Source organism: Trichoplusia ni, chromosome 5 (assembly GCF_003590095.1).
Source record: "Trichoplusia ni isolate ovarian cell line Hi5 chromosome 5, tn1, whole genome shotgun sequence".
Classification (NCBI taxonomy): Eukaryota; Metazoa; Arthropoda; class Insecta; order Lepidoptera; family Noctuidae; genus Trichoplusia; species Trichoplusia ni.
In genome coordinates, this window is record NC_039482.1 from 252,833 (window position 1) to 278,880 (window position 26,048).

Consider the following 26,048-nt stretch of genomic DNA (forward strand, 5'->3'; position numbering starts at 1 on the left):
GGTATGGCAATGTTACTTTGAATTACTGAAATTTAATTTTTATTTGGCTTTATTAAAATAAAAACTTTGAATCATTTAACAATACGGTAGCAAAAAGTGGACACAAGCAATTAAGTATTTCCATTATCAGTGAGCAGTCGCTTAAACACCTAGATATTAAATATTGAAGATTAAGAATAAACCTCAATGTCACAGAGGTCACAGCAGCTTCTTAGTTTTCGTTGCACAAGAACTAAATGTTGTGGCGTATAGTCACTCCTTATTGGTTCAAAACGATCCATTCGTTGCTTCCGTGTTTTGATTAGTGAATTATAAAGTTTCTACCCAATGCGGGGCCACTTGCTAGATTGATTATTTGCTTAAATTGTTGGAAACATATTTCGCCCGGTTATATACGATTACGGCATTCCAGTTTCCCGCTAGCGTTACGACAAGTGTTAAATATTAGAAATTGAAGTAAGTACATCAACAGTAAAGTTAATATTCATCTTAATAATGCTAATATCTACAAGTTGTGGTCTTATCAATAATATTTCCAGTTTATTTGTATTTATCTGACATGAGCAATATATAATCCAGTTCTTTTATTTCAAAAAAAAAAAATTATTCCTGAAAATACGTATTATATCCGGTCGGTATCTTAATTATCAGAATACCACTTAAGAGGTAAAATACCGAACTCATGTGAAAAGAACCTAAAAGCCGGTTCTATCGAAAAAAGTTTCTTGCTATCTCTTTTAAATTGAATTCTACCTTACTAATTGTAATATTTTATTGAGTCAGGTTGATGCGGTCAAATAGGTCATATAGGAGTCAATGTCACAAGAGTTGCATTACCAATGTTATTTAATAATAGTATTTATCAGTATACTGCCAGCTAGTATAATGTAAATATTGTCATAGTTTGTCAAATACTTACACATTAATGGTAATAATCCCATTTTTTATTTTCTAGATACGTATTAATCAGTCAACATGGGTCGCAAATTCGTTGTTGGAGGTAACTGGAAGATGAATGGTGACAAGAAACAAGTGACGGACATTATCGAGACACTGAAGAAAGGTCCCCTAGACCCAAATGTTGAGGTAAAATTCGCTTATTAAATTAGAAGGCAGTAAACCTCCTTCCTTGTTTGACTGAAAGAGTATGCATTAAATTCTGATACATGTTTAAAAAATATTTTCCTAATCCTAATAGTTTTAAAAAGATATACAAAATAACAATATTATTGTTTGCCAGTATGCAAAGGTGAAGAGTTATTTCAATGTTTATCTTTATGAACAGGTTGTAGTTGGTGTGCCAGCGATTTACCTGGCATATGTACAAAGCATTGTACCCAGCTCTATTGAAGTTGCCGCACAAAACTGCTGGAAAGTTGCAAAGGGAGCTTTTACTGGTAAGGAATTCACTACCCTTATTCTAATTTTTCTTCCAGACTTTAACATCATCATACTTATTTTACATGACTTCATGTGGTCCACATAGCCTTACGTTGAGTTGGAAACTGTTACAGAAGTAGCCAGAAGACCCTACTATCTTTTTATTATAAGCTGTTTTTAGCGGGCGACCTAGGAAGCGGTGGCTAGACAACCTTAATGCTTACTGCGCAGGCTGGTTCCATGCGGCCCAGAATAGAGAGTCGTGGAGGGATTTGGGGGAGGCCTTTGCCCAGCAGTGGGACAATGTGGGCTAGAGAAAAAAAACGAAAAGCTGTTTTTACGAATTTTATAGGAAAAAAATTCTCCATTAAATGACCAATAGCCTTACTTTTACTTAAAACTCGCATGTTTATGTTATTTTTGTCGTTTTTAGGTGAAATCTCTCCAGCAATGATCAAAGACATTGGATCTAACTGGGTTATCCTTGGACATTCAGAAAGGAGAACTATCTTTGGTGAGAAAGATGACCTTGTTGCAGAGAAAGTAAGTACAAGCACTTATAGGTATTTATCAATACATATTTTAAATCAAACTTGTGTAATATTTTACTTATCAATGGTTTATTTTCTCAGGTAGCTCATGCCCTTGAGAACGGTCTGAAAGTCATTGCTTGCATTGGAGAGACTCTTGAGGAGAGGGAAGCTGGCAAGACTGAGGAAGTTGTGTTCAGGCAGACTCAAGCTTTGGTGCCAGCCATTGGCAGCAATTGGGGCAATGTCGTCCTGGCCTATGAACCCGTGTGGGCCATTGGCACTGGCAAGACTGCCACACCTCAACAGGTAAGAACAAGACTTAAAACTAATACCGTTCTGTTATAGTATTTTGTAATTGACTGAACAAAGTGATTTTACAATATTAACAGAATTAATTGGGTTTGTGTTATATATGATAACAAATATAACTAGGTATGAGTAGTTTGTCCACAGCTGTAATATCAATCACACCTTATCAGTCCAATGTTTACATTACTTGAATAATGTGATAGATATAGAGTTATTTTTATAGTAACTGGACTTGGAATTGCATTTTGTAGCTTTAGTGGTTTGCGATGTTTTAACAAAGTGTTTGTTTATTTTAGGCTCAAGATGTCCACGCCTCCCTGCGCAGCTGGCTCGCTAAAAATGTGTCGGCGGATGTAGCCGCGTCAGTCCGCATCCAGTACGGCGGTTCTGTGACCGCAGCTAACGCCAAAGAGCTGGCGGCCTGCCCTGACATCGACGGCTTCCTCGTCGGCGGCGCCAGTCTCAAGCCAGAATTCGTGGACATTGTCAATGCCACCAAGTAAAAAAATATAAAAAAGAAACAAAAATCATGTTTGCTTGCGTACAGATTTATTTGCGTGATGCTCGTTGGATGTAAAAAGAAATTGTTGTTACTTTGCTGTAAGTTTATTTATTAGTTATATGAAAAATCACGTTCAATATAAGATTATAATATTTGCTTTTGCGAATGAAAGAGACTTTTTCGAGATTTTAACATGTAGCAAGTAACCGATGGTTATCATAGCCATAAGAAAATAATTTATGAACAAAATTTTTCTTTTATTAATAGTTTATTTTGTGTATTTATTTTTGAACCAGCTATAAAAACATGTATTTCTAATCATTCTAACCTCTGGGGTTAAATCATGAATTATGTTTTATTGTACACATATAATTTATTTTCTGGAAAATTAAGAATCAAACGTATTCTAAAATATACTGTAAAATATATTTTATTTGTTTTAATTCTATCTCCTAAAAACCTTGCTCCATAAAAAACTACATTTATCACATTATTAAAACTATCAAAGCGTTACCCGAGTTGTTGCCTTATGCCATTACTCTAACATTTATAATCTACCTTAAACATAATTGTGAGTATTTAATCAGCACCATTTTTCTTACAGTTAAAACCTTATTCCCTCATCTTGGTATTCTTAATTCTTATATTTTTCCGATGTTATTAACAAAACGTCTCTGTATGCGAATATGAGTCAGATGTGCATTTAATCTCATTAAGCGAATATACTGTCCTTGAGTTAACCTTAATCACTTTGACATGGTTGTATCACATGGTCTTATACTTTGAACTGCGTATAAAAAAATCTTAATAAGTACAAAGCTTATTAAAACTAAATGAATTCCTCACTTCCATGTACTAAAAACGTACTTATATCACGATTTAATATCACTTATAATTGATTGCGCTGTTTTTTTTTCTTAACATCACATTTTTTTAAGCCAAGTAGCACATTAGCAGTTTAAACCTTAAGCATGATAACCTCTAGGCAGTGTGTAGGTACCTACTCGAGCAAATTCTGCTTAGCTTAGTCTCAGTACATTCATGGACTTCTGGAGGTATATGACCTCCTTAGTGCTGTTGGGAAATGGGAATCGCGACGGAGCTCTTCACTGCGTAGCGGCATCTCTTCCACGGCTTGTTGTACTTATGCTTATAAACTAAAAGTGTGATCAATTAGGAAACCAAAACCAAATTAAGTACAGCTGCACTGAATACCTATAGTTGAAACTAGGCGAATTCGATTTAGTTCAGTTCCTCTTCATTCTTGAAAACTGCACGCCCTAAAAATGGTAGATGCTTCACAACCGGTTCCCCATACGAGAGTACAGTCCTGATTGGTTCAAACCAAGCAGCTAGGAACGATATCACGAACAGCCAGAACATTATTTTGACGAACCAGTCCAATGCGTAGAGGCTGGAAAAAATAGGAAAATTAGATTTAATATGTTCTTATTCTTAAGGCCCTTTGGTGATGGGTAGTAGGCAAAGAGTAGCATGCTGATACCATTCATCTTAAATGCATTTTAGTATAAGATTGTGCCTGATAATTATTATATATTCAGTTTTGTAAACAATCCATGTATTGAATAAAAACAAACATTTAACCATTATCAATGTTAAGTAATTGCTGGGCCCCGATTCCGATATTTATATACAATGGCCAATGAATGAATGGCAATTGGATTAAATTTGAAATTATTCCTATTCTCTTAAGGATTTTGCCAATACAATATTTGGAAGTTGTATTGACCGTGAGTGTACCGTCCCGTAGTGAATATCCAATATTGTGAAAATTTACATTTTAAGCCAAATTTCATTAATTCATCGGCCATTGCAAATAGCAGAACTGGGGCCCTGGTCTAATTAATGTACTTACAAGTTGTGATACGTCCTGTTAATTGTCGTCTTACTAGGATCTTCTTTAAGACAAAACACGCGACCTCCTTCTACACACATTCTCATATATTCACTGCGATCGGCTTCCGTGATGTCTGTATTGAATATAATCTGTTCTTCTTTGCTAAGTTTCCCTTGAACACTGTCGTAGTTAGGGCATGGGAAGTTCCATTGCCGCATGGTGAAGTATTGCAGGACTTCCAAACCTTGACTAATTCTGTCTTGGATTCGTATCATTCTGTAAGTTTGAGAGATTGATAATTAAATATGGTATTGGCCTAGTTATTGGGTCTGTTGTCAAACTTTCTTTAATATTTGTCATCTATTTATTGATTGAGTATTTAATATACGAATTCTCTAGCAAGAATGATTTAATGTTTTCACTATAATCTAATGAATAACTTAGCCTTTTCGAAATTAAAAGTGCAAATATTTAAAGTCAGTCTAGTATATTAGTAGGTATTTATAATTTTCACAAACTAAAAAAGAGTGTTTCATAAAAAAATACTCACATTCTCTTCTGTCCAAGTAAAAACAGGAGAAAATCAATAAGATAGGCTGGCACTAAGTGGTAAAAAATTCTTCTAAACTCGTGTAAGATTGGGTTTGTGGTGATATCACCATTAGGATACCACAGGGGCCACGACAAGGGGTACAGTCTTCCGTATTCCTTAGCGATGGTCAACACGTCACCCCACGTCGTCGGCTTCTGATGCGCGTTGTTCACGTTATAAACTGGTATGGATTCAGGTCTAGAATTAAATAGCGAGAGTTTTCATTCTTTGAGTACAATAAAGTAATATTTTTTCCGAAAACACTGGACCTCACAAAAAGGGCTTTAAATTATTCAGATAATAATTAAAAATATTTGTGAATGAATTTGGTTTTCGATTTAATTATATGGTGATTAGGTTGTACATCCTATTTAACTGTCATTTAGATTCTTCTAAAACTACAATGGCAGCGTGAGAGTAAACTTGTCTAGTCAGATAGGTTCTAGGTTCACGCAAATGACTACTACCATCTGAATCTGGAGTCTGAACTATGAAAGGTAAATCATCATTATAGTAAGGTTATACACTCACTTTTCCTTGCGAGTTCCTTCCAGCATTCCTATTGCTATAATTGCATTGATAGCTATATCTACCGGTACGACTTGTGCTACCAGGGAGCCGTCACACAACATACTCCTGATCACACCTTTGCCGGCACCCAGCATGACTCCTACGGGTCCGTTCAAATTGTCCACCCAACCTGGAGTTGGTTCCTTAAGAGCAGGGCACACTAGAACACAAAAAACCGTCGACTTGTGATTTTTTCGTGAATATTAACAGTCCAAAATGATTTGTCCTTACATTCCATTTGACAAAAACTAAGCAAGCTTGAAAGACAAGGTGACTTTTTGCAAAGCATCGTCCTTGAATTCGGCAGCAAGTTCATTGATACCAGATGAGGTTCAACAGTAATAATAATTCATTTATTTACTGAATGAAACGTACCAATGCTAGGCCGAGCGATGACCACGGGTAACTCGTCGTATGACTGTGCTACTATAGTTTCGGCGAGCCTTTTAGAAAACGTGTAACAGTTGGGATGTGGACCCAGTAAGGACGGCGTCAGTAGAGCCAACTGCTCATTGGTTAGGAACTCAACCAGTTTCATCACGTTTTCAGGCTTAGCTGGTGGTGCAAAGACCTAGAATATTAAGGAATTTCAGAATTTAAGCGGTTTTTGTGCTGTACCTACTTACTTAATTTTCATGTATAAACTTACTTTTTCACCCAACACCTCGTAATCAGGGTAACAAAAAGCTGTAGAAAGGTGTACGAAGATAGCCAGCTGCTCAAATTTCTTCGCGATGTCCAAAGCTCTCTGAGTGCCACAGGTGTTCATATTGACATTGTCTTTTAATGGTGCCTCCAATCTCAATGTAGCAGCAAAATGAAATACCACCGACACTTCTTTAGATAACTTTTTTATGTCGTCTTCGGATAATCCCAAATTATCAAAAAGGACATCTCCTTGCAACGCCTTGATTTTCTTCAATTGTTTAGGATTTTCCTCTCGTAGGCGTTCGAATAGCTGCAAATATAATAATAATGTAAAAATAATAATTGATTATAGGTATTATCAACACAACCAGAACGAATTTTGTTGTGATAAAAGATTTATCTAAAAAAACATGGTTTCGTTATATTTCAACTAACTCCTGAACAATAAATTTGATTGAAGTTTTTAAAAACTACTGACGTAAATACAAGAAAGAGAGATTATACATTAGTTAACATTTTGTTAGTCACTTCAAAAATAAAATTGACGGAATAGAACCCATCCAGTTCATTATTTAAAAAGAGCAAAATTTTTCCTTCGTTGTTGCCAGGCAATACATGGCTTTCCCGACATTCAATGGAAAATCGCTAAACTGAGCTATAATTAAATACTTTTTCTTAATAAAGTCTTAGTTACCTTCAAAAGTTGCAGGTCTTCTAATCTCTGTGCAACAGACTTTCCTCTCTTGGGTCTTGTGATAATGTAGATGTTGCCAATGTCAGGTACAGAATACAGCAGTTTCTCTATCAATACTTTTCCCATGAACCCAGTACCGCCCGTTACTAAGATATTTCTACCACTGTAGAACTCGCGAATTGAGGTAGACGCCATTTCTGAAAGAGATCAAAAATAATAATGATTATGTGATCAACTGTATGACATTAATTACTTAGCAGTTGACAAAACAGTTAAAACAGTAAGTTAGGTGCATTTGAATGATGACAATGTTTCACTTATTTTACTTGGTTAACATTTTTTCTGAAAACTTTTTTATAACTAAGTACCTACTAACTTTTTCTATAACTTACTAAAAGGGTTTAAGTCCAGGTGGCCTAATTCGTTAAGGTCAATGAAGTAAGGGTCAAATCACTTGAGAGTAGTTTTATGAGTCAGATCAACAAGTTTAAACCTACGAACTTTTACGGTATCTAATTGCGATTTTGTAGTTTAAAACGTTTATGTCAACTTTTAAGGTATGCTAGACAAATATTTGACAGCGCACACTGAGAATACCTACTCTGAATTCTAGCATGAAACATGAATTCACTTAATAAAGTAGATAGGTTTGAATTTTATTATTATGAAATAAGAGCTACAAATGCCAAACCGTTGTATTGTTATAAATTGCAATAATTGTGTTTTTTTCAACAAAAGTTTTCTATTTACTAATATTAAGATAGCTTTTCATGGCATGGCACGGACTCTAGGTTTCTGTTCAGATTTGATCGCTTTGATTTCGTCTCATTCTTAAGTTCTAAATTATTCACAGCAGATATTGATTGACACGTATCGTCGACCTAGAAAAATTACACTATATTAATCTACAGCTGTTTCGTAACATATCTGTATAAGCGAAATTTAACCTTATGGTAGTACGAATAGCAGACATTCAAGATTAAGTAACGGTCGTATTGCCTAATGTCACTACGCGTGAAGGTTAAGTGGTAAGCCGCATTTTTGTACATTATGCAGTATGAAATACTTGTGCTGCGCCTGAATCTGAATATAACTTACCAAATATTCATACATATCTTATTTGGCAATCTGAATTAGAATTTTAAATTAACTAGAAAAATAATTTGTGCAAGGAATGCTCGGATGCGTTTTGTATGCTTATTTAGAAATTCTAATTTTAATAAAACCTTTTTATCATAAACCTACTTGGCTGGCAGTATGTTCCTACATTGTTTTTCTTCCAACTCTATTATTATACTTTCATCGCCAAGACTTTGCCATGCAATGTGGATAATTCATAATAATCAAAGCAAGAGTTAATTGTCATGTAACAACTTAATTATATCTTTGCATTTTTTATGATGATACGATTGTCCTGAAAACGCTGCGTTAAATAAATTAAGGTATTGCGAAGGTACATTATCCTCGTATCGTAAATTAGTTTCTGTTTGTAATAGTACACACTCAAAAATAACATTTATTTAATTATTTTCCCGTCTATCTGCTTGTTCTGGCTAATCTCTGAAATGGCTGAACTGATTAACCGGGACTTTTATTTGCAGGTAGCTGATGCAATGAAGAATAACTTACTGTACTTAAAGAATAATAACTGCTACTCTCGGACTATTTGGATTTTTTTTTTTTATTCCACTCGTATGTAGTCGCGGTTACAGCTATTTATATTCATAAACGAGTTGGTACAAGTATGTAGAAAATTCTTTTAAATTACGAACTTGCGTTTTATGTTATGTTGAGACATTGACCTAGGCCTCCATATTTATTTTTAGATGCCAAACGGAATCATAGCGCAACTGGTAAATTCAACAACCTTGGTATTCTACGTGTACGCTAAAGTAATGAGTACACAAGTAATTCTATACACCATTTGTTTAAGTTGATGCTTAAAACGGTAAACAATCCTGGTGTTTTATTTAGCCAACACATAAAATTAACAAGCGACTAATTTATTTCATTGGCATATTTGATTTGTAATCTTTTTTTTGTTTAACATTTTTTTAGGTTTTTTTTAAGTTTATATAATAGACAAAAAGGCTCACGAAGATTGTTTAATTTCGAATTAACCACTATACGGATACGGACTACGGACTGTTAAGTATTCTTAAATGTTCTTATTTTCTTTCATAAGAACCTTCTATTGATGGCGAGCCGTTCACGCGTGATGCTGTGACCAAGGGAAATAACATTATTTATTATAAATCCCTTTTACCCCAGGACTATTCCGGGATAAAAACGCATTGTTTTTAATTTGACTGAAATAAAGCTTGATTAATACTGTTTATTTATTCCTACTAGTATGCCACATAACACGTATTTGTGCTCGCATCTCCGCTTCATGCAATCTTTCTCCATCCATTCAAGTCCCTTTCACTGCCGAACGTTCTCAAAATAGTAAAAATAAAACCAATTGTATAAGAGCGTGACGCTGTATATAACTAATAATAACTGCACTTGCGCAATGTCTTTCAATAAAATTAAAAAAGCATTCTACAAAAGAGTTGTACCGTATAAGCACTCATCAAAAGACAAATATGATGGGCTAATTATTGTTGTAGGTGACAATTATGAAACCAAACGTAACTAAGTGCCTAAGGTAGGAAGGAAATCGATTCGCTCAGTGCAAGGATCTTGCAGTAATTGCTTGTACTGTATTCTAATAAAATATTGATATGAATGAAGGTGTACCCTGAACACATGATAAATAAATATGATGTAGCGATCAACCTATCCGTAAACGTATTATTTTTTATTTAATTATTCCTCACAGATATTTTTACCACAGAGTTTATTGCGAAAAGTACTAAAGTACTACTTGACCAAAAATATATTTTATCATTATGCAGTAGTGTTATGAGGGGATGAAACTGCTTTTTGTCAACTGCGCAACAACATACCTACTGATAAAGGTAAATGTAGACAGCATTACTTCTTGGGTGTAGGCTTATCATAAAACGGCCGAGAAAGCCAAAAATTACGGGATTGTGATACTTTGTTTTTAGAGCAAGACATGGTAATTCGTCACACTGTGCACCGTCAATCAAGCGTTACCTAGTAATAATAATGATAAAAAACGATATTCCACATTAAAAATTAAGAAATTACTCATTAAGAACTATCAACAAACATACTTGCATTCTGGGCCCCAATTCTGCTATTTACAATAGCCAAACTCATCATAAACATTGAGTGTTCCACTCCGTACTAAATTTCAATTAAAGTGTTAGCAAAATGCTTAGGAGAATAAGAAAAGTGTAATTTTAATCAAATTACGATTAATTCATCGGCAATTGTAAATAGCAGAATTGGGGCCCTGAACACAAAGGCCCACTATTGACACCCAATATCAGCCACTTATGTCCCTGTCAGTTGGTAGACATTTCGTATAAAATAGGCAGAACCCTAGTACACATATTTTCTGTTTTGTGTTTATGAACAATTTAACAAGTAACTAAGACCATCATAGTTTCCTACGTTTATCTAGCTAATTAAAGACAAGATAATAAATACTTAAGGACAAAACATAATAAAATTTATTTTATTGCTGTAAATACACGGCTAACACATTATTATAAGTAAGTTATCTGATGTTGGAAACGAGGACAATTAAGAAATGTCGCGTCTATTATATTAATCTGATCCATTGTAGCTTCCTATTTCTTTGCTCTCCTGACAATAGTCACGATGTATTTAACCGCAGTGTATGTGTGTATAGTTCACTATGGGATTTTATTTAAACTTTTAAGATAGAATTTCCAAGAGCCTAGAAACGGTGACGTGACTATGAGTGAAATGATAAGTCACTATTAGGTCAAAGACAACCGAAGGACAATATCACTTACCTCCGAAATGCTACTGAATTCCATCCCTATCACAACTGACGCAATAATAATTTCGAAGGAACTTGAAGTTGTTATTGCATCAGAAGGATCTGTCGAGGAATCACGTAGCAGATACTGGCTGCACTGCGACTATATCGTTAATGTCGTACATTTTAACTACCTAGTACGGTACTTTATGAAACTTGTGGTTTAAGCTATCGATTACCATGACCACGACCACTCTGGTTAGAGTGATATAACGGAGAATAAATCTTTTGAAAATCCTTGTTTCATAGAAAACTCTATCGATTAAATACGCGTCCCAACCTTTTATTAATGGGTGAATATTTACAAGCTAATTAATCAGCGTAATTACTAACAAGGATGATGCAAAAGCTGCTACTAAATAAGAGATCTACCCAAAATATTAAAAAAGCTTAAATTCCTAAGTGCGGGAGTGTATTTTTATTGAGGTTTAAAAGCGGTCTCTTATAAAAATTGATCTTGAAAGGTTTTGCGTGGTTTTATGGTAATAGTACATGTGAATAATATTTTAGGTAGCAACAGAAATCCTAGCTCAAATTGTACAAAAAAATCCCAGTTCCATCAGCCAAAGTAACTCAAACGAAGACAAATGTGCTAAAATAACAAAACTACAGTTTCCTTTAGCACCTTAAAGGGTAGGTAAACTTGAGTCAAAATACACAATCTGGAGGTTAAAATGACAGATCTTATCTCTACGTGGAAAACCTTTTTAAGTATTTAAACGGAATAATTTAAAACAAACAATGCCATTTCAGGAGGTTCTTCTTATTCGTAGCGTTAACGATATTTGCAGTCATTCAAAGTCAAAAATGTTATGATGTTAAAAACGACCTTTTGTCCAGTTATTTTGGTAATAAGCATTTGTTTCGGCAACCGGTCATTCGCTTTGATCGTGACGAGGTGATAAGGCTCGAAGTACTTCAAACCGCGAGTACTTCAAAGCACCGAATGTACCAACACATTGCGACATCCATGATTCAGTAGTAAAGCAACATTTTTGCGTCACAATGTCACGTTATGTGGTATCTATTGTCATTCACATTTACATACAACATGACAATTAAGAAGCTTAACTTACGCAAATTTGAATCGACTGCATGGATAGTCAAGTGGTCATAAAGCCAAACCCAGTGTGCGTGCCGTATCTCGGGTTCGGTCCCCATGGTGGACAGGCTTTTGTGTGATCCATGAACGCTTGGTCTGAGTGCAAGTGCATCTTTGTGCAAGTGACTTGGTGGTTTATAAAACTGGCCGTGGCACAAAGAATGAACTCTTTTATAAGGGAGCCCATTAATTACAATAATAATAAAAAAGGAACAGGCCAGTAAGTCCTATGAACCATAAAATCAATGCAAAAGCGATTCAAAATATTCAACAAAAAAAGTATTTTCAAACCAGCCGTCTACTATTAAAACCACATTTTTTCCTAATTAATCGAGTACAATAGACTTCGCTTACATAACAACTTTTTGTAGGTGTCGAAAATATCAGCCAATACACTTTCTAACCGTGAACAGTGATTGTAGAGTCTCGTTGATCACCGACGTGAAGAAACGTGTATTATAGATAAAAGTACTCTGACATCCGCCCAGCCTTGGGTGTTACGTAATAAGTTTTAAGGCGATTTTGATGACTGCACAATGAGGGAAATCTCAGCGCTCTTTTAACGTAATGCGATAATAAGTCTAACAACGAATTCACTTCACACACTACTGCCAAAGATGCAAGTCATTCAACAAAATTTAGAAATGTTTATGAAATTCATGCTATTCTACTTGTACATTATTTGTACAAGTTTATAAAAATCGATTCAGCAACTTGCATAATCATAATTGTATTGGATTGGATATAGCTTAATGATAATAGGTATCTTTGTATTAGCTAGTATTACGATACGGCCATGACTTTAATTGCAGATAACTAATAAACATGAACATTATTTACCCTTTCTGGATTAATTTTGGTAGATAATGGTGCATGACGACGTCATTGTAGAAAAAATAATAAGAGATGAAAAGTGTTATTGTAAGTTGGAAGAGTCAATCAAAATATATTTTGTGGAAAAGGTTCTTTTCAGACGGATACGGCATTATTTCGTCAAAACAATAGATGTTGAAATAATTAAGGTGTAGATAGACTTACATTAAGTGAAGTAGGTACTGCTAGGAGAATGGCCCCCTACACGTCTCTTTGATGTTGGATTTTGAAGACGCTTAAGCTTGTGACGGCGCATAAAATATAGAAAACCTGATCCCCAAAAGTGTCAATTATCTACTGAATAGGCATTAGTAAAGTAATCAACGTTCTCATTAAATAGTTTTTCGTTGAATCTAGAAATTGACCCACAAATGTTTGCCCTTGTAATGTGCATCAAGTCAAGTCATCAAGAACTTTTGTAAGCCCGAACACCTACGCAAGTTGGCGAGTGTCTAGACATAATAAGCAACTTCAAATATGTCAATGACTTTCATTTTTAATGAGTCATTCTGACTACGAAGTTAACACACCGAGACGCATTACCCAGAAGCTTTTGAAATAATGGTTGTCAAAACATTTTTTAATTATAAAGATTTACATAATCAAGGAGTTATGTGGTTTTAGATGAACCTAAAAAGAGCCGACTTTTAGAATAACTTTAAAATATCTGATTTTTTTTAACGAAATGTCCACTGAGTTGTCATTTCGTTAAAGCCGCCTAGATATACGAAGTGACCGCCTTAGCAATTGGGCTTTTACACTGGGCAAGAATTCTGCTATTTACAATGGCATGTATTGCGGTGAGTTCCACCCCGTACTCAATTATCACTTTTAATTATTGTTGGCAAAATGCTTAGGAAAAAACAAATTAAATCTATTTCCATGCAGTCATCGGCCCTTGTAAATAGCGGAATTGTTGTAAGATGCAAGAATTTATTGACACAATTTTCGCCTACTACACTTCGCATACTTCTAATTCGTGAATTGTAGACCGGACGCGCAATTGAGAGGCTAAACAATATAGCTAATCAAATATCTCTTGGATGTATTGAAACCATATTAACATTTTAAAGATGCATGAGACACGCAATCTTTATCAGACGTTCTTGATATGATATGCAGCATATTCTTGGGGTTAACAGGTCTAAACTTATTATGAAATAAAATCTGAAACGAATACTTCTAAACCGACTTCAAAACTTCGGCCTGGTTTTTTTTTATTTAACGTGGCGTAGCTGTCGTTTTGTTCATTTTGAATTCGGTTGTGTTTGTTGTTAAAAATAAAATATGTTACTAATTCTTCGTTACAAATCATTGGCTTTTGAACTAAATTTATCTTGGTCGGCCTCTCACAAAAGTCGCACTGGAAATGGCAATTAGCTTCAATTCGCTATTATCACTTTTAGAAATTCGAGTAGCGACAAATTCAGCATCCATGATAGTCGGGAATATTTAGTCCGGAGGTGAAGTCGTTTCTTTACGACTTTTACGAAATCCACATAATGGGCTCACATTTACACAGTTTTCCCAAACCGAATCTAAACCGAATATATACAAATAATTAGCTTAATTAAATAAAAAAATCGGTAAATATTATTTATAATTCGATGCAGATTGGTCTCTTAGTATTGATCACGCAATGTTTTATCGTAGCGTGATAAAAATGTGTTAGATACCCTACCAACATCTCTAAAGTAAGATTGCAGCATAACGTGAAAGAGAGACGCCGCTCTACTGTATAGAGGGCTATCCTGCTTCCACATTTATAATTATCGTAGTAGAAGGTCCCCGTACCTTAATGAATTTAATTTCATCATTGATTGATTGAAGATTTGTTAAATACGTACACTTATTGATCAAGACAGGTAATGGTATTGACCTTTAAAAGATTTTGCAAGTTTTTTGTATCTACTCATACAATTTTTGTATGGAGGAATGAAATATAAAATCAAAGGTAATGGTTGTTTAATAGACATGGCTGGGTTTATATGTATGAGTGTACTTGTTATTATCTAGCTATGTTAGCAGTTTCGTATGCTTGAATAAGTCGCTTAAGGCAGTATTATTTTATGTACTTACATATATTTTGATAGATATTTTCTCATGGTTCACTAAATTCGCGTATCTTTTTTAATTTCTGACCTCATCGGAATGGATCAAACACTATCTTAATGTTAAGTAAAGCTTACTTCAATGCATCGGAAAATCGGATAAGCCATTGCTGAGTTCAGACGTGCACAAACGCACAGAATAAAGATAAAAAATAACAATAGCTTCGGTATCGTTTATAGACACATTTTACAGATTTCACTTTCACTCACCATTGATTACATTATTTCATTATAGATTTCGTTATGGTTGTGAAACTAATCAAACTGAATGATCCCAAACTGGTTAAATAAAAACTGGGACAAAACAAATTTTTCAAAGATTCGTGGATACAAGAGTTATGTTTAGACTATATATGTATGTGTAACTATCGTTATAAATTATTTTTGTAATAAAAACTAAATGACCACAACGTTATAATTTAATGTAATCTTGATCTGATATGATAATTAAATAGGCACTCATACTTAATTGTTTGAAACGCAATCATTTACCACTCAAATTGAGTCGTAAAACCTAATTTAATGTATTATTTTGGTACAATTACATGCACATTTAACGACGTAACGATATACTCTAGATACTTCATTATACTACACATAGAACTACCATAATACTGGTATTTGAGGTCATTCATTTAAAACAGTCTTAAATAGGTATGGTTAAAAAATAATTCAATTAAAGACATATAACAATGAAAATTGGCTTTGACAAAGCAGCGAATACCTAAGGTTGCTACGGTAATTAATATCTAATATGATAACGTTTTTCAGCGTATTTCATGGATCACCCTAAAAACGATCTTCTTTTATTTTATTGTACTGGATTCGCCCGCTGTTAAATTCGTCTCGGGCGAATCTGCCCTTAAAAAATATCCAATATTGAAATTAGTTTATTCGACAAATCGCGACGAATCGACTACTAAGCCATAAAATTTAATTCACAAGCTCGTAAAACTAATGAAATAAAAATATGAGTGTTTTCATAAACTTTAACACGTAACGTTTATGTATAATTAAATCGATATGTGGAACACGCATATTGGTAATATAGTCTTAACATGCAAATAATAATTCTTGTGCATATCTTACGTGTGGAGTATTGTCATAATACCAATATATAGGTAGTAATTTTATGTTTAAAATTCGTGATAATAAGTATTGTTAAAGCAAATTTAAGGTGTCTTTCAAGGGCCTTTTCTCTTTAAGAGGCATTTTGTTTCGTAAAAATATTCTAGAGTTCCATACAATAAGTGTAAAAATGGAAACCTATAATAATAAGTTTCTATTTTAACCTCCATTTTATTTAGGCTCCACTATCTTTCTGTCAGACATACAAAGACAGTTGAATATATTTTGCAGATGATGTCTAAGTATTTAGGCTACAAAATCATAAAAATAAAAATGGAGTTTAATCATCGTGACAATGACATTTTGATTTTCTTGAGCCTTTTTGTACGGGACCCTCAGTAGCACGAGTCCGATCGCGCTTGGCTGGATTTTTCATTTGGTTCTTCTCATATTTAGATTATACAATATCTACTTTTTATTGCATCCAGTTCAGTGACTTTTGTAACCAGTGTACCTACTAGTTTGAATGGAGACTAATCTATAAATAATTGCGATGATCTTTGTCATAGAAAGAATACACAACATTTCTAATAAACCGTGAGCTGCTCGAAATTATTTGTGAAATGTATTGTAATGAAATCTTTTTTATTTATTTGTATTTTTGAATGTTCAGTCTTCAGACTTTCAGATAGGTTTTGAAAGGGGCTCATTAGGATGTTATTTACTTTTTAAATTGCAAGTATATACATTTTTTTTCTTTTTTCTGGTGTATTGGGCAATGGAATTTTACTTCTTGTTTTTACGCCACACCGGTTCAAGTAATGTATTCGGCCAATTGCAACATTATTTAAATGAACACAAACGGAAAGTTTGGTGGAAGTTAATTTAGCTAAGAGTACGGGGTCCGATTCTTAAAATCAGTGTAACGGATCAAGAAATCAATTCTTTTAAATGTAGGTTATTTAAATTGAATGGTCCTTACCCTTAGTAATATTGAGAGGTAACTAAGAAATAGATGCAGAGTTTATTGATTTTCTTGCTATATTAATTTCAACCAGGGTTATAAAACAACTATTATCTAACGTCATCTATACCTAAAATACAGGTTATAGTTATTGAGGCTGTGTTTCTAAGACGAAAATGTATCGTTGATTTTAAATGCCCTGTGCATTTAAAATCAACGATACATTTTTACTCGTTAATTGCATTATATCATAAAATTCTATTGCGAACGATGATTTCATATCCAAACAAAAAGTGCTTTAATAGAGAAACATTCATTTAATCTCGGTAATTGGTGAGATGTGGGCCAAACTAGCGTGGAAAATTACTGTGGGTTGGCAATGGAAGGTTTTAACAAGAGTAGGGCTATTTTTGTGAGTAGAGCAATTTGTTAAGTAAAGTATTGCTCGGGTAAATCTGTTATTAATTGAAGTTGAACGAATATAAATATGAAATGGAATGAAACATAGATTAATCAAAATTATTGCAGATTTTTAATTCCGTCGTTTAGCAATTTTCGACTGACCTCGAATACGAGAAGGCTCAATTCGTGGGTATTTTGTTTTATTTTTACTTTTGTTCCCTTAGAACTTAAGACTTTTTTTAATTAACGTGAAGTATACTGTCTTTTGATCCCTTTGTATCTGTATTTCAGGTTGACTTATTTCATTCAAGTTTTCCTGAGTAGTTTTGATTTGAATTCGGTGTGTGTTTACATTGTTATCAAAATATTATCTTCTATTTTCAATACCACTTGTATGTTTCATAATTTGTTCACATGTACTGGGGTCTCAAGTCTCTGTTTACGTATCAGTATTTTGATTTCTCGTATCAAGCCACCATTGTAGTATCTAATCAGTCGCCTATAGAATTAAATGAACAACTGTTCATTAAGAATTAAAAACAAACGACCAAGCGCGAGTCGTACTAGCATACGAAGAGGTCACTCCATCATTAAAAAAATATAAAATCCACCTTTTTAAATGACTATTAAAATTTTATAAAAATCGGCCCAGCCGTTTTTTGTAAATTGCATTGTCATCGGCTTTGATGTCATCCTGAAAATTTCACCCTGCTAGCATATCGGGAATGCTTCAAAATTGAGTTGCAAAAATTCAACCTGAACGACAAACAAACAAACAAGAAAGTGAGTGTATAGAAACGTGGAAAAAATGGAGTTTACAAAAACGTGGAGAAAAAATGTTTATTAGAACCTGTTCAAATGTTTATTTTATGCATTTTTATTATTTAATATGTCTTCCTATCACTCCTTGATATACAAGCTGGAATAAACGGATGGACGAGCGGAGCCTTAGTAATCGGTTGTAATAATAAATACCCTTTGAGTACAGAACTCCAACTGGGATCAAAGTACACAAGATGCAATTAACAACAAGAAGTGTGCTATCTTGACCGATGCGACATCGTGACCGAGATTATATAGTGAGGCTGTGACGTCGGAAAAACCCGTTTTCCAATGAACTCGGTAACATTGTTAGTAGTCGATAAGATGATAATTAAAGTTCAACAGGAAAACTCTTGTTTCGTTATAAGATTTAGAAGATATGGTAATATGTTAAGAGTGTTTTGATTAACAGTTACTTTCGTAAGTGGAAAATGGTGGTGGTCTTCAATTGTAAACATAGTAATTATTATTAATTTTGTTTCTTTTGACATTGGTATTAGCATTCTAGGATAATGCTGATAACACAAAATTGTTTTTGACGACTTTGTATAGCCTAGTCGTTATATATGTAACTTAATATGTAGCGTACGCAGAAGCTGTTGTAAAAAAAATAGTCCTAAGGCCAAACTGCCTGCACACTTGCACTGTACCAAATCGGATCGAAAAGATAATTGTAAAAATTCGACTTCTCCATTTAGAGGAGTTTTATGTTGGAAGGTTTTTTATGAAGATTAAATTTAAAAATCTGCTATCATCGCTAAATAATACTAATTACAATTATTTTTTATCGTTAATCATATCCGCTTGTAACTAAAATTTGAGTTAAGACCGATAAATAAAAAAAAAAAACAAAAATACAAAAAGGTGAACTTCGATCTTAAAGTTTCTTGCTTTGAGTAAAACAAAAAAAAGGTTTAATTTAAGCCTTTACAACATTACATAGTATTTTAATAATACAATACAGAGGAAGTGGCTTGCTGTTCGTTCAAAGGGACTTATCTCCGCAAAGGTTAAAACGATTTAATTCGGGTTTTTTGCTCGCCGATATGTGGGATCGTGATGAAGATGAAATAAGTATATTATAATGTTATTTTAATTTTTGTGTTTGCCCGACCTTTATTTATTTACGAAAAAAGTGAACGTTCTTAAAAAAAAAACTATGCAAGTGTGAAACGTACTCGCGAACTTACATGTCATTCTCGAACATTCTAAATGAGCTTTACTTACACGACTACAGAGTAAAGGTAAAAAAATGCTTTCTACTGTAACGTAGACGAAAGTTCACTGAACCTTGCTTAGTTTTATAAAGTTCATTGACTGCAGACATTGCTTAATGGTATGACTGGATCACCGGACGCTAGACTTTGATCTGAATTTTGGACAAAAAGTCAATAAGAACGAAATGTTCCTCTTGTGATAATATACCTTTAGCTATGAGGATTAATATTAATAAACATGCAATAAAAATATTTGTGTTTTTATCTTTACAAGTTTATACTTTTTATTCTGCCCAAAAAAGCTCTTCATTGCCAACGAGTAAATTGCTTTCAAAGCTAGTGTTTTTATCGCATACAAAACGTGTACGAGCTGTCGATAAACTAAAAGAGAGAAAAAGATAAAATACAATTACAATTATTTTAGGACTGGCTAGCGGTGATATAGGTTAGAAGTGCAAAAACGTTACCAGCTTTCAATACATAAATCGGCTAAAAGTAACCTTTATAGCTTAGTTAGATACCGCCACACCAAAATTCAACGAAATCAGTCCAGCCGTTTATAACTGAAGAGGTTACAAACAAGCACATACAAACACACTCACATGATTATTTTGATTTATTTTCGGCGGGAATTTCCCATGATAGATTTAGAACCATCTTCCGCAATTTGAATACATATCATGTTACGTTACTTAATACTACTTAATAATAATATTGCAGACGTGCACCAAAAAAAGATACCGCTCTATGCCGTGTAGAGCGATTCCACAACTTTTATAATGTTACCTACTTTAGTCCGTCCATACTGACAGTCACTTTTTGGTCAGTTTTAAGACTTCCGTTCCGTTTCCGTTGACTTGTTGAAGAAGGTTCTTCTTACGCTATGGTCGTCAATATGCAAGAGCCAATCGTAAATATATGCCTGAACATAATGCTCTTAAGCCAGATTGATTCATAGCATATCTAGACTGTAATAATTTAGGGTATAGTATGTGTCAGTATTTGCCTTGTTCTAGTTTCTTAAAGAGGAAGTGGTGGCAGACCTTTGACTCATTAATCTTAAAGGACGCATTTTATCCTAAGTTAAAAACATAGCTATTAAATAATACTTAACAACATGTCAAATTATATTAGGTACATTGTCGCAATCGTTGATTTCGTAAAACCAACAGTTATTAATAAATAACATTGAGTTTGATGTTGTTTGTGTGACAATAACAATAGGTAAATGACCTTATCAAATTTGACACGATTTTTAGCGATATCGTAGGTCATAACTTATTACTATAATAAGTCTAGACTATTTCTACACACGTCACTAATAATATATTTTTTTCTAGGCTGCGATTGTTTATGTATGAAGGGAATTACGGTTCCTGTTATAGTGGAAAAGGTGAAATACATGTAGAATAGAATAGAATAAATTTATTAAAAAAAATATATAAAAGCTCTTTATAAAAAAAAAGTCTCAGTATGTTTTGCCTCACTTGGCATACAAATAATACATGTATTTACACACTTATGCCAGATACATTTAAATCATCCAATCAAATTTAGGACCTTTCTAACTGCTGCTAAAATGGGCAACATACATCGTCTGTAATAATTACAACTGCCTAGTTATCACCGTTCCTGAGATACAACCAGGGCCCCGATTCTGCTATTTTACAATGGCCGATGAATAAATGGCAATTGGATTAAATTTGAAATTATTCCTATTCTCTTAAGCATTTTGCCAATACAATAATTGGAAGTTAATTGTATTGACCTTGAGTATACCGTCCTGCACTGAATTCCCAATTATAGAGTAGAAAAATGTTTAATAGAATACGAAAATTGTCATTTTAAGCGAAATTTTATTCATTCATCGGCCATTGTAAATAGCAGAATCGGGGCCTTGGTAACTTAGATAGGTAAGAACAGGCAGATAGCGCAGCCTTCGTAAGAACTATTTCCGTATTCGTTACGTTTTTAATCTTTGTGTGCGAAAAATAAACATATACGTAAATTACATTCGCAACTGCAGTAAAGGAGAAAGGTTAGGCATCGCATAGAAACTTATATGGATTGTTAAGCAGTTTTTTATTAAAAAAATAACTTTAATTCGCTGTGGCAATATGTATAACTAATGTAAGAATGAGATCATATTTACATACGGATGTTATTATACCTTATTTTTACTTGTGTAGGTAATTATAGACCTGAATAAAAAATACAAAAAAAGAAACTTTTTCAGCTCATATTTGCGAATCACATACAGTATTAATGACAGTAGAAAAAAAAATGTTTTTGGTTTTACCAATACAATTATTGTGGTTTGACACATGCACAATAATACCCGGTGTAAGGACCGATGTCAACTGTTGCTTCAAGATTTCACGACACGGATATTTTAGTTTTTCACCGGGTTTATGAATAACTAACTGTTGCCCGCGACTTCGTCCGCGTGGTTAGATGATATAAGTTAGAAATTTTTGAACGGAAGCCCTCGAACAAGAGTAATTTTCCCTGTTTTTTTCCACATTTTCCATTGTATCTTCGATCCTACTAGTCGTAGCGTGATGGTAGATATATAGCCTAAAACTGGCTAAAACCTTCCTCAATGAATGGCCTATTCAACACAAAAAATATTTTTCAATTTGATCCAATAGTTCCTGAAATTAGCGCGTTCAAACAAACAAATAAACTCTTCAGTTTTATATATTGGTATAGATAATAGCTTTCTCGCTTAAACAATTTTTTTCCACCATTTATTTTTTTAGAGTTTCTTTCAAGAAATAATTTATTTTATCTTTAAGGACTTGTGCATACTTAACTTAACACTTAACTACAAAAGGTTCGAAGATATCGTAACTGCGTGCAGATAATAGTATTTTTAATTACCGTCGTTCTATCATAAGTACATGTCGTGAGATAAATTAACGTAATTAAAATGTATTAGATATAATGATAATCAGATTCTTGACTTCTTACACGAATGCACGACAAACGAGTCTAATGAGTTTAATGGTGTATGTTGTTATGAATTTTCCAAAACAAAGATTTGAGTAAATAGTTTTAATCTGAGTCCCGTTTACAGATACATCTCTAAAATGTTACCAATACTTCAGGAACTCTTGGAATACCCCTTGTTTCGCTTTTTTTCAGGCGACAGCAAAATTTCCTGTTTTTAATATGACCATCTGCTTCCATAGGAGTCAATCTATTTGAATGCTAATGGTTTTTGCTTAAAAGATTAATCCTGTCGCTTGATGCAAATTGCAACAGGTATGGCATTGTGTGGGCACGTGGGATGATTGACATAGCTTCGCGCATCCCGTAACCAGCGATACCCTGCCTAAACTATTTTAGCAACCAAAAAATGTCCTCTTAAAATTTACCTACTTTTTCACTTACATGTACATAATTTATGAAAAGGTAAATTGTGTTAAGTGCTCGAACAAACATATTCGGTAAAAACCCCTGAATCTTAAAAGTTTACCCATTATCAGACTGTGTGGCCTTGAGGAAAGGCGAAGCATCGAAAGTTGTAGGTTCGAGTCCCGCCAGGGCCAGTGATTTTAAATTTTGTTTTTTTTTTCATATTTCTTATAAAACCGATAAACTTATCATACGTAAGCTTTAAGTTAACTAACAATCAATTATTTTAGTACTTAGTGCTGTTAGAATTTAATGCTTGTTTGTTTGTAAGTCAAAATTAATGAATCGACTATCCTACTACTATTATAAAGGCGAAAGTTTGTAAGTATGGATGTATGGATGTTTGTTACTCTTTCACGTAAAAACTACTGAATGGATTTGAATGAAACTTTACCACAATATAGCTTATACATTAGAATAACACATAGGCTACATTTTTTGAGGCTCTAATGTGAGGTCGTAAAAAAACGCATTTTTTGCGCTTACATTGCAAACGCTGACTGAATCCTACAAGATAGATAGATAGAAGGCAGGTATACATTATAACTTATATCTTCTAACCACGCGGACGAAGTCGCGGGCAACAGCTAGTCACTTTATAAATCAACTTTCAAAACTGTTCATTGACCTGTTGTTCAATCACTTTCATTTGAATTTAGTAACTTAAAAATAAAATCCATCAGTAATGTAAGAATGCTTACAAAAAAAAACTTTTTTCAATGTACAAGGTTAACAGAATATGTGGATATTAATACAAAATGCCGATCCAAGGTTTCGAATTGTGTTTTGATTGACATTACCTATATGTACCTACCTATTTGTATACATACATACTTACATACGTAGTTGCAGGTATAAACGAATGAAAACTTGTGTTGGGGGTCAAATATATCAAAGTAATTGACTGCTTTTTAATATTTTAAGTAAGTACGCAAAGAAATCATTATTTAATACAAACAATCCAAAACTTTACATTATAAGCATGTAGGTAATACATTTGTCAGTTGGTCTAGTGGTAAGTGGCCCTGACTGATATACTGGAGGTCGTGGGTTCGATTCCCATCCAGGACAAATGTTTGTGTGATGAGCAATGGTCATTTATTATATGTCTGGGTGTAATTTCTGTACGTGTTAAGTAAAACATTTATCATGTTTATCAGATGTCTAGTACTCATAATGCAAGCTTTATTTGGTTTGAGACTAGATGGCGTTGGGGAGTATGTTATTATTGGATGATAATATCTAAAACCCGTTTTTTAAACAAAGGTAAGTTCTTCGCCTCACGAAGAAAAAAAATAGTAATAAGACGACGATATGTTTGCTTATATGGTTTCACTGTCAGTCGGTATAATAAAAATATTACCAGAAATGGACCAGTAAATCGGGTACCGTGTTAGTACGGGCCGTTACCATACAATATAGAGTAGTACCGCACGATAGAAAAAATCCATTCAATTTTTAATTCAAGGATTGAAATCAGAAGAAGTATTTGAAACTTAATGTCGTTCAAGATATTTATTACTATTGGTTTTTTTTTATGAAATTATAAAGTTTATTATTACTAGTTTTATAACCTATGTTTACTAACAATACAATTGAGGCACGGAACTCGTTCATTGAACAGCAAACTGAGAAAACTCATTTACATAATGACACACACTTTGCCATTAAAGAGGTGTCACGGTTAAAGAAAACTTGAGAAAATGATTGTTTTAATTTGTTGCGAATTTCGTGTACGTAACGTAATCATAATGTGACTTACAAAACCCAGTGAACTTTGTAGTATACAAAGTCATTGAAATAATGAGCTACCCAATGTTTGATTGTCATTTGTTAACTTCCAAAAAAAATTGCCAAACCATGACAGCAAATTGGTGAATTTCTCTGTGATTGACCCTTCACTTATACAAATGATTGTATATCAAAAACGATCAAACGAACTTACTTCTTTTTCGTTGATGTAGAGCGGAGAAAAACACGATTTCGTGTGACGGTCACGAGTGGTGAAGCAGACAGCCTCTCGCGCACACCTGCCGCGGCAGACTGATCGCTGGCGGGCCGACCTCGCCCCAAGATAGATGATCGCATAAGAGATGGTACAAGAACAACCATAACACAACGCTACCCAGTGCCAAGCACCTTGATGACGACGAAACCTTCGCAGACATTTTTAATGAGCTCGCAGTACTTGCTGACACCTCGGCTGCGGTTGCACACGCATTCAAGCACTGCAATCTACGCCGACCGTCTAGCAAGAAAAGTTTGCGGCTAATATATAATTATATTCGATAATCATACTGTTATAGATTGGTTTTGCAACTACAGAATTGGAAGACAATTATAAGGATTTTAATAACCTCTCAGTTACTTCATCTAGGTTGGCGTCTACATCTACAAGATTGTATGGTATATGCTGTATCCGTACTAAACTTCACAAAAAATCCCCTACAGATCCTTCCCGATTCAGACTCTCACCTCAACCAGATCTTGTCTTAAACTTTATTTTTTCCCCAGCTTCGCTTAGCCAAGTTACACCAGTATTAAATTGGGACGGACCAACGTTACTATAAAATACAGTATGGAGATTAAATACTTGAAAATGATTAAGATTAAAGGTTTATGATACTTCAGTTTTCTCTTAGTATTCGGTCAACGTTGATGTTAATGTTTGCTTGTCCACACTACGACTCAAGCGGTTTGTCTGCAGCCTGGCAAATGGAAGATTGTGTCAATAGCTAGGTGTTAATTGTTTTGAAGGTAAACACACTGTTTACGTCGAACTTCCAAATAAAACAACACGTACATTAACCCATACTTTATTTACTCTATCTTTAGTAATGGTATACGCATAAGTCTCGCAAGACATGCGGGTTTTTTATTCATTTTTCACAATGAGTGGAGAAATATTTATCACTTTTATTAGACGTAGCAGCCTGATAAATAAATATCGTTTTACATTACCATTGTCAGTTAGAAGCAAGATTATATAGAGTAAATTGATAAATAGAACTGAAATTCGAGTACTCATATCAATGAAATCTGCATAAAATAAAATAATTAT

General features: G+C 33.9%; 2 protein-coding genes across 3 annotated transcripts; one reads left to right on the forward strand and one right to left on the reverse strand.

Annotated features, from left to right (window-relative positions):
• The first annotated feature begins 354 nt into the window (after nt 1–354).
• Nucleotides 355–3,112, forward strand: LOC113493924 (triosephosphate isomerase). 2 transcript variants are annotated; one of them, XM_026871958.1, is made up of 6 exons: nt 355–451; nt 951–1,086; nt 1,286–1,397; nt 1,814–1,923; nt 2,013–2,219; nt 2,519–3,112. In XM_026871958.1, exons 2-6 carry the CDS (start codon nt 976–978, stop codon nt 2,723–2,725), a joined length of 747 nt encoding a protein of 248 aa, XP_026727759.1. In that variant the 5' UTR covers nt 355–451; nt 951–975; the 3' UTR covers nt 2,726–3,112. The 2 variants fall into 2 exon arrangements, with proteins under 2 accessions (XP_026727759.1, XP_026727760.1); XM_026871959.1 differs by having other exon boundaries at nt 364–456; nt 956–1,086.
• Nucleotides 3,005–25,532, reverse strand: LOC113493922 (putative fatty acyl-CoA reductase CG5065). Its single transcript, XM_026871955.1, has 8 exons — nt 24,933–25,532; nt 7,087–7,283; nt 6,394–6,702; nt 6,120–6,315; nt 5,706–5,904; nt 5,133–5,372; nt 4,601–4,858; nt 3,005–4,138 (listed from the first exon to the last, which is right to left on the reverse strand). The coding sequence occupies exons 2-8, from the start codon at nt 7,279–7,281 to the stop codon at nt 3,967–3,969; spliced, it is 1,569 nt and encodes a 522-aa protein (XP_026727756.1). The 5' UTR covers nt 7,282–7,283; nt 24,933–25,532; the 3' UTR covers nt 3,005–3,966.
• Between the last annotated feature and the right edge of the window lie 516 nt (nt 25,533–26,048).